At 33.5% G+C, this 10,765-nt stretch overlaps 1 protein-coding gene across 1 annotated transcript; it reads right to left on the reverse strand.

Annotated features, from left to right (window-relative positions):
• LOC109330660 (protein DETOXIFICATION 16-like) lies at positions 512-4,720 on the reverse strand. The gene is made up of 8 exons (XM_019564919.1): positions 4,386-4,720; positions 2,900-3,444; positions 2,533-2,619; positions 2,269-2,325; positions 1,893-2,131; positions 1,210-1,328; positions 850-936; positions 512-731 (listed from the first exon to the last, which is right to left on the reverse strand). The coding sequence occupies exons 1-8, from the start codon at positions 4,686-4,688 to the stop codon at positions 672-674; spliced, it is 1,497 nt and encodes a 498-aa protein (XP_019420464.1). The 5' UTR covers positions 4,689-4,720; the 3' UTR covers positions 512-671.

Genomic DNA, 10,765 nt, shown 5'->3' on the forward strand with positions numbered 1-10,765 from the left:
TGTCCACCATTAATCATTCTATCATTTATATTATATTCATGACTGAATGGTAACATCATCCAAAATGTTAAAAAAAAACTTTTATTTTGTGAATTATATATTATCTAGTTTATATCTCTATAATGGCAAACCATGCCGTGAATTGGAATAGTATATTCTTTACAATAATTTGATGGTATTTTGATCAAATAAATTTCTTAATTATCTTTAAATTGAGTTAATATGTTTGCTAATCTAGAAAATACAAATTTCATTGTAGGTCTTCTTTCTCTTCTCTTACAATGAATTTAACTTCCAATATCCTATTGTTTTATTTCTTTCCCAATTGTATTTTTTGTACAATCTATTTGGATACCATTACTAAGAACAACTCACATTTACATTTTTCTTACTCTACTTCAAAATATATAATACATCAATATTCACCCATAGTCACAAAATCAAATGTTATCTCAATATTACCCGGAAAAAATGTGGTAAATAAACATTTCTATTTGATTAATTGGTTTAGAGTATGAGATTCTAAAGAAGATAAACTTTTGGATTAAACACAGACATCACTACAAAATAGTAAAATCTATCAAGATTCTCTTGTCATGTTGGCATTAACTAAATAACCCTTTGGATGTAGCAATGTTCATGGTTCCATCAATTAGTAAGATACATAATATTCATGATACTATGTTCTCTGATCTTGTTGAATCATAAACTCTCTCCTTAGCCTTCTTTGCCTGAAAGTAAAAGAATTACACAAATACATAACCATATCATGTCAGCACCTACAGCACATAAAAAAATTGAAAGATAAAATAAAATTCATTGATAAAACAGAAAGGCCGAAGAGTGAACCTCTAATTCCCAATCAGTACATATTGTAATGATCAAAAGGCATGACACTTGAACAACGAGTGCACATATGATCCCTAACCAAAGCCCCTATACAAAGTACTTTAGTAGAAGAGAAAGAATAATATGTCTTACGAAAAAGAGACAAAAATAGCGAAAAAAATCATCTATTCCGAACAGTATCTCATTCTCTATCCCAATTCATTCACAATGTTACTTTTTGTTTTTAAAAATGTTCTTTTATTCATCTGACAAAATGTAGTTGACCCAGAACATGGAATGAGATACCGTTGGAGGACATATGATCTCTACCCCAAGATAGAAGACTAGACTATAATACAGAACAAGAATGTACTTTTTTACCTTTCCACCAATGTGAAAGACAAAAGCAAATAAGATAGATGATGGAATCCCAATTAAGTAATATGATCCTAGATTAATCAAAGCACCAATTTTTTGCCTACCACATCCTCTAGCCATACCTGCATTAGAGTCAAAAAATGAAGGTTAGCCTAAATGTTGGTTAGTGTCACTACAAAATAAAAAAAATCTCTACAAGAGATACTTAACTCTATTGGAAACATAGAAATAGAAATAAATCATGCACCAAAGACCACTCTGCTATTATGCAAGAAAAGGAATAATCCAATAATGGTCATGTTTTACAGTCTAATAGAGAAGAGTGTTACTAAGTAGCTTTGGATGTGTGTAATTTCTGACCCAAAGTAATAATTCAATATAGAAAGCATCCAAGGCAATAATTCAATAAAGATTAAAGAGAGCATCCAAGACAATAATTCTGCTAAAATATGTGACACATTTTCTTGCAATCATTTGATGTAAAAAGACTAAGATAACATGAGGCTACCAATGTCTCACACTACTTCATGTGACTTAAAGATGTGCTTGGTCATGCTCTAACACCCTTTCTAGAGTTGCCATAAGGCAATTTGTATTTATCATAAAGAACTCTGAATGTACAGAGTATGTGATAAAGCATTCTGAATTTGAAGGTTTTGCCCTAAAGAAATAAGAATTAGAAAAACCTGAAAGTACACATTGGATTCCATCAAGGAAAATAGATGCTGCAAGAATTGGCAACATGATTGCTACATATTTGACCACTTCTACTTCATTACTATATGCATAACCCCAAATATTTCGTATAAGTATCATCACTGCTGCAATAAAGATTCCTTCAATAGTGGCCATCGCAAAGATAAAATACACAGCTAAACGTGCAGCCCTTGGATTACCAGCTCCTAGTTCATTTGAGACTCTAGTGCTGCAAAGAAGCATGCAACATATTACAGCAACTAAAGCTATATAAAAGTAAAGGGACATGTTTTACAAGAAAAAGTAGGAAAAGGACAGAATATTTTGACAACTTGGTATTTCAGAAAGTTGGTTAGCTTAACTCACCTTACTGCTCCACTGAGTCCAAAGGGTATCATCCAAATGGTTGATGAAGTATTCAGACTGGTTAAACAAAAATTATGTGAATATCAAAGCCAAATTATCCAATATTTGGGCATAAAAGGGTTTTTCTACTTTTGACCACAAAAACATGGTGGCGACTCCAATCAGTTGCGTAACCGGTGTTCGACCAAAAATCAGTGCACGACATATAGCAGCACAAATTATTTACTTCGGTTGAAATAAATGTTCAATATGATGCTAACTAACCAGATAGAGAGCACTGATGTTTCTAACTTTGGATTTGGAAGAAGGCCAGAAAGTAGAACCATCATTTCAAAAGACCACATTTCCAAGCTGTTCAGGATAATGGCAATAAAGAATGAAAATAAAGTCAGAATCTCAAACCAAAAAAGTTGTGTGAGGTAGAGAATTGTTGGTAAGAAAGTATTACTTACTAGAATATATTTAGAGGTTTATTTTGATACACTCTCAATCAATCATACATTATTCGTATGAGTTTTAAGGTAATTATTATAAGAGTCAAACGTTTTTAACGATGTACGAATATATGATTGGTTGACAATATAAAAAGCCTTAACACTAACATCTATCACAATTAAATGTACATAATTACCAAACCATAATAGCAGAAGGAATGGCAAGTCTCAGAAAAGAAGGTATATAATGCATTGCCTCTTTTGAAAACCCTGTCCAAGTTTTAAAACATGAAGGAGAAAACTTGACATATAATGCCAGAATCGAAACATTGATCCAAGAAGAAACAGCATTTGATATAGCAGCTCCTCTGTACCCTAGTCCAGATTTGAATACCATGAACCAACATATAATAATATGCAGTAAAGTAGTAACTCCAGAGCTTAACATCATTGGAAATACAATATTTTGGGATTGCAAGAATCTGTTAAGACACTGAAGAAGGCCATAGGCAAAAATGCTTGGAATCATTAGCTGAGAATATTTTCCAGCTTCTGCAGATATTTCAGGATCTTGGCCAAGTGCAATTAGAATGGATCTTGTGTTAGCCCAAATAATTGCAAGGGGTATGCTAAAAATCATGAGAATGAGCATGGCTCTCTGCATGTGTATGCCTAACATACTATGTTGCTTTGCTCCATATGATTGACCACACAATGTATCCAATGCACTAGCCATTCCCACCTATTTGAATAAATAGATGATATCTTAGTGAAACAAATGCACTAGCTATAATTTCTTGTTGTAATAAAGTTATCAATATTATGTATTAGACATTCAGTATTTATTTCTGAAAATGTTTCATGTATGTCTGTTTGATAACCTTTGTACAACTCAGAGTTTATAAGATGGAATAAAATGTCTTACAAATTACAATAAACGACAAAGACCAAATTGAAAATAATCATATAATTAGGGATTTTATGCATATGAATGAACCAGTTTGAAGAGGAGCATTCATATAAGGGGAATTTTTTTTTATGGGTAGCATTCAAATAGTCACCAGATATATGATTCTCTTTGTTATGGGTGTGGATACGTAATATATGATATTTACCCTATCAAATACTGGTATGGTATGTTAGGGACATATTCAGTAGAGTCTCTATAGTTTTCTGTTGCATAGTCATTTCTAGTGCTGCTTCTTGTAAGTTTAAATCAACTTTTGTTTTGTTTCACCAAAGAGAAATACCCAAGAATAAAATTGTTTCTTGTTTGTTGAAATACATTCATCTAAGTGAGTGTATATTATCAACTATTGTTCTTTTCTTTTACTTAAATTGTAGGTAAAAAACAATTTGTTCCTTAAAGGGAGCTCGTTCGCAAAAGAACCATGAATTGATACGAGAGAACCAATTCGCACTTCTCTACCAAATGAGAGAATTGTGTTTTAATGATTCAAATTTTAAATGAAAGCCATTCAATATGACTGGTACGGTTTAGATGAAAATCGGTCAACATGATCAGTTTTGACCGATATAATTACATCACATGTATAATTATTGTACCGTACCAGTTCACTAGTTTACTGGTTGAACCCGCAGGTACAATAAGGTTTTTATAACACTAGAACAAAAAGTACACTTAATATATTTGTGTGTGAAGCTAAGGAAAACAGAACTGACCAACAAGCTAAAACCAGTAACAGAGGCAAAAGAAGTAGCCATTGAAGCAGCAGAAAGAGCCAATTGGCCAAGATGGCCCACAAACATTACAGATATAATTTGTATGCAATAATTCAGCAGTGACACAGATACTAAAGGCCCTGCAAGCCATAACTGCTTCCTCACTTCTTCATAGATTTCCTTTCTTTCTATTCTCTTATCCTTGTGTGGTTGTAAAGTATCAACTTTGAGTCTATCTTCCACTGTGATATGTACCAATGGTGAATGTAGAGATACATTTTCTTCTTCTTCTTCTATATCCATTGATTAGTTCAGAGAGGCACAAGGCAAGAAAGCAGAACAATGAACAGAAATAATACAATTTTGTCATGTTTTTTGGATATTTATTTTGTCCATTCTAATGGATAAAAATCTCTCTTGTCATCATCTTTAAATTCTATGGGGGACTAACTTTCTTTCAATAACTTATATAGTCTATATTATACTACTTTTGCCAATATCCTAAGTAGACTTGAAAATATGCAAATATTTTGTGTTTACACAAAGTTATATTTGTCATATTAAGGACAACACAATACACAAAACTCCCATTTTATACATACTATACTGCTTTGCTCCATATGATTGACCACACAAAGCATGCTTTCTAAAAGTACCCGTAAATTTGTGTTTGCAGATTATGGAAGATAGTAAAATTATCTGCGGCTAATAATCATCAAAATATAGGAAAATTAAATTCATTCATTAGAACTAATAAATTTAAATGGATATAATATAATGAATAACTTTAATAATGGATGCATTTAAATACATCTAATGGATTTCCATGGATATATCTGACCCATTAAAAAATTGCGTTCTTTGCTTTTCAATTCATTCAGTATTCAAATCTTAATTTCTTGCGGTGTTTGGCACTCTCACATAATATGGATGTAGTCAATATTAAAAGTTTATTCTTAAGTATGTAACATATATAAATATATGTTCAAAACCTTATATGTAGAAACTTACATAATGTGCTTGTAGAATATTGGGAAAAAAATTTCTTTTAGAAAATAGAGAAAAGACTTTAAAAAATAATAATTTAATGGAAAAAATTAAAATATACTTAATGGTAGATCAATAATATTAATCGAATTTTTACTTTTAATAATATATTAATGATTTAAAATTAAATGAGTTTATTTCAAATTAAATTACTACCCAGGTAAAAAATTTAGGCACAATGGTTATCATTTAAGCCACTTATAATGGCTCGGTCCGAACCTCTGGCCCAAGTACTGGGCTTTAGGCTCCCTAACAATTATTTAACTAATAATCATTTTACAATTATCGTTCTAACTTTTACTACATCTTTGACTCTTTATCTTAGCAATCAAGTTTTAGTGCTTTGAAAAGGCAGTTTTAGACTTTAGGTGTTAATATACCCTCATATAAAAGTCAGTTTCAAATTTATTACTTAAGATGATCTACTTAATCTTAGGATATTTTATCCATCTATTTTATGAAATTCTAATAGTTTAGATCTACCGATTAATTTAAATTATATAAATCATAATATTTTTATAAAATGAATGATTAAGATTGAAATATGTATTTTTAACTTATTCTTGATCTCCACTCTTATTACTTATTATAACAAATTTTACTGTTTAATCATCTGCAGTTCAATTCAAGATGATGTTATACGGTGGTCTAAGATGAGCGATAGTATAGCCCCCAAATATATGAAATATAAATCTTTATTTTGATAATTTTATATTTTTTTCATTTTCAAATGACACAATTATTTATTTTAGAACAAAATCCCCAAAAATATTTAGACCGCATGGCTGCAATTGCACTACGTTATGCTTCTACGTGAGACTTGTCACGGGAAAAATTTGAAAATTTAGTTGAATTGGATTATCCCATATCCCATATTGACAAATAATTAACTGAACTACATAAATAATTTAGTTGTCAACCATTAAGTTGGTAGGTAGTTTACAAACAATATTATGGAGATAAATAGTTTAAAAAACCTCAATAATTCATAGATAATTATGACTATAGGGCTATAAATGCTAAAATGTTTCTCTGATGATGATACATGTCCTACCTTTGGATATGTGAACGTGATTAATATGAATGTTTTTATATTTAATGGATAAAGTTGTCAACTAAAAATATCGAGGGAGGAAAAATAAATACATTAAAGCCTAAAATAATATACAGTATATAAACATCTGCTGTCCCAAAACAGTGTATTATTTCATGTGCTACTGTTTGTGATTGGTTAAAAAATAACTAATTATTAAAATTTTAATTTAAATATATTTTTTCAATCAATCACAAGTAGTGACACACTTTATAAGATAACAAATGTGCTCCCGTGTTACACTATATAACTTATTGGGCATACAATTTGAGCAACCATCTAAGAGATGCACTCAATACCCCCAACTTTTAATCCCCATCCATTTGTTCCAAAAATAAATAAAAAACAATTTCTTTTATGTTAACGGATGTATATATATGCAAATGCGTATAAGACATAAGTTGTGTAACTTAATTACAAATAATTAACTGATTTTCATATCAAAACATAATTAAGAACCAACAAAGTGTTGATTTAGTAGTGTAAGATCCTGCTAGATTATTAAAAGGATTAAAATATCAATGATTAGATTCCTAAGAACGATACTTATTGAGAAGAGCAATCACACACCCCAAAATAAATTAATTCCTTACCCAAACGATAGTACAAAAGAAAAAGCAGAATTAGGAAGAATAATGAAAAATACCATGAGCTATAATACTACTAATGACTACTAACAAAGCAAGTTCCAACCTAAACTATTTAACATGCTTTGTACTCAAGGTACATAATTAGTTACATATTATCTATCGTAGTCCCACAATTTGCCACCTAACTTTGACTTCAATAGTTCAAGATTGGCATGTACATAAGTACAAAGTCAAGGATTTGTTGTATAAGTTTTTAGAATTTAGATTATTCTCCTATGTTTTTGGTACAAAGGAATAAATAAATAAAAAAACAAGAAAAGCCTAGCGAAGAGAAAGATTGTCATGAACCATATATATTTGGCAATCTGGAGGGACAATGCTCAAAGTCTTAAGTTTATCCAAAGAGTGTGAATCAAACATTGCTATGAAGTCAGCCACTTGATTAGCCTCACGGACAACAAAATCAATCTCCACTATCCAGTCTCGAGATAACCAAGACCGGCTAACTGAGACAACCTTCAATATTTGTTGATGTCGAATATGAATACCACTGGACAGAAGTTGGACCACCTCAAGACAGTCACTTTCCAGACAAACCTTTTTAAAACACAATTGCCAAACAAGTTTCAGACCATGATTCATAGCCAAAAGCTCTGCTAAAATAGGTGATCCAACACTAAAGTTGGCTGAAAAACCCGACAATCATTTACCTGCATGGTCCCTAATAGTACCACCACCCATTACAAGAGAACTTCGAATGCAGCTACCATTAACATTGATTTTGAAAGTATCAGCCTCTAGACGTCGCCACAGGTCTCCTCTCAAAGACACCCTGCCCCTTTTAGGTCTAGTCCCAAAAATCATGATAAACATTACGAGCAAGAAAATTAATATCCCCAAGTAGAAGTATCTAGAACATAATTATTTTGCTCCCTCCATGCCCACCAAATGCCAGCCAGAAAAAGCTGACCATTCCTACGCTTGCAATTCTCCCGCACCCAAGATCGAAAAGACTGGGTAACCTAGAACCTTATTACCCTAATCAATTCTCTTCCATAAATTATATGAAGTAGTACAATCCCGAAAGACATGCATAAGGTCTTCTATACCTCCATTACATCTCATACACATAGGGTTTTCCATCAAGTTCCTCTTGAAAAGAAGATCATTTGATAGCAAAGCCTCGTGAAAACCCAGCCAACACAACATTTTTATTTTCTCAGGAACCCTCAAATGCCACACCAACCTACAATCATTCGACATGTGCTCAATGTCTCCCTCAGGGTTTTTAATCCACCAATAACTTGAATTGGCCGAATAGTTTCCAATTACATGTCCCTCCCAAATCCATCCCTCATCCTCCTTAGTGGGTAAGCCCGGAGCCAAATTGTTACTAATCAACTCTTTGAGATAAGAAGAATCCATAGTGTAGAGAGTGCTAAAATACCAAGTTTCCTCGTTCCAAATGTCCATCACCTAGAGTTGAGTATCAGAAATATTAACAAAAGGGACAAAGTTACATAAAGTCCCGAAACCTGTCCAATTATTATACCTCAAGGACTTATTCCATCCTCCCAACTGAAAGGTGAAACCATCCTTGAGATTATGGGTAGCCTTCATAATGCTTCGCCAAGTGTATGATGCAATCAATTTAGTTGTAGAAAAAAGAATAGACTTGCCACCAAGATATTTTTCCTTCAAGACTCTGCACCACAATTTATCTGAGTTATTGATCATCTGCCAACTCATCTTTCCCAGAAGCGAAATATCGTTGATCTCGTGTCTCTCAAACCAAGACCACCATCTCGCTTGTGTCTAGTGAGAACATCTCAGCTAACCAAATTAAGACTCCTCTTGTTGATATCACCGCCCAAACAAAATTTCTCGTTATCTTATCTATATCTCTATAAACACTTTGCGGTAACCATATTACCTACATAGAGTAAATATGGATAGAGGAGATAACCGATTTCGCTAAGCAAAGACAACCAAATTTATTAAGAAGGTGAGTTTTCCATGTTGTCGTACGCCTCTAGATCCTTTCCATTATGGGGTTGAATACAACCCTGCCCACTTTATCTTGAACAAGGGGGATTCCCAAATAATTTTCGAGATCACTAACCACTCGCATGGAACAAATATTCATGAAATTATTCTTCTTTCTACTTGTCACTATTTGGGAGCATATAAACTTAGATTTTACCTCATTAACATTCAAACCTGAAGCTTTGCAAAATTCCTTTAGAGTCTCTAACATCATTCGGACCTGAGAATTAGTAGCCTTACAAAACAAGAGAACATCATCTACAAATAAAAGATGAGAGATTGAAGGACAACCTCTTGACATTTGAATCAGTTGCCACATACCATTCTCTACTTTTTGATGAATGTTCAATGCCAACTTCTCCATGTAGAAGACAAATAAATATGGAAACATATGATCTCCCTGTCGAAGACCTTTTTTAGGATGAAATGCGTCAAGTCTAGAACCTTTCCAAAGTAATGACACCTGTCCTGAACGAACACACCACATAATAAGATCCACTATATTGTTGGGAAAACCAAATTGAAGAAGAGTATTTTGAAGAAAGTCCCAATTGGCCCTATCATATGCTTTCTCAAGATCCACCTTAAAGGCCATAACACCCTTCTTAGCCTTGGACTTGTGTAAATGATGTATAACTTCTTGAGCCAGAATGATGTTGTCCGAAGTGCTTCTCCTAGGAATGAAACTACTATGAAGATGACCTACTAACTCATCCAAAAAAGGTCTCAGTCTCTTCACCACAACTTTAGTAATGATCTTATATACCACATTGTAGAGACTAATAGGTCTGAATTCTTTTAAAGAAGTGGGAGTAGCTACCTTGAGGATGAGAACAATAAGAATCTCTATAATGCGAGCATCTGAGAAGCCATTCTTGAACGCATCTGAGACAAGTTGCCAGATGCCAACACCCACCACATGCCAATATTTCTTAAAGAAAATAGGTTGAAATCCATCCGGGTTAGGAGCCTTAAAAGACTACATACTCATGATTGCAAAGTTCACATCCTCTTTCATAATTGGAGTAGTCAAAGCCGCAACCCCGATATTCGATAAAACTGGGGTCACAACCAGACACTGATCAAGAAGAACCTGAGTAGTCTCAGAAAACAAATCCTGAAAATACCGTTGAGCTTCATCCCTCGTCAAATCAGGAGATGTGCACCAAGTCCCATCCTCAAGGTAAAGGCCATGAATCTTGTTCATCTTCATTTGGACAATCATTTGAGTGTGAGAAAACTTAGCGTTCCTATCACCTAACTTAACCTATTTGAGCAACGTTTGTCGAGTAGGTAAGGTGCAATAAGTGCTAATCTCCGAGCATCTACCTGAAGATTGGGCAACGTTCGTCGAGCAGCTCTCCTTCTCGGTGGGATTTGAGCACGTCGTCCCAACTTCGTCTCCTAGTAGATGGTCCCGCAGCAGTGGGTCCATGAGGAATCACAAACTGAATGGATTGTGCAATAGGTGCTAATCTCCGAGCAGGTAAGCTGAGAGAAGCCTCCAAGTCCGCATGATGTAAGGGGAAGCGCGTCATAGAGCTTTCACAAACCATCTCCAATTCTAAGGCATAAGGGCATGTGTAGGTGTATCAGAGTTCGTC

The sequence above is a fragment of the Lupinus angustifolius genome, chromosome LG17 (assembly GCF_001865875.1).
Source record: "Lupinus angustifolius cultivar Tanjil chromosome LG17, LupAngTanjil_v1.0, whole genome shotgun sequence".
Taxonomy (NCBI): domain Eukaryota; kingdom Viridiplantae; phylum Streptophyta; class Magnoliopsida; order Fabales; family Fabaceae; genus Lupinus; species Lupinus angustifolius.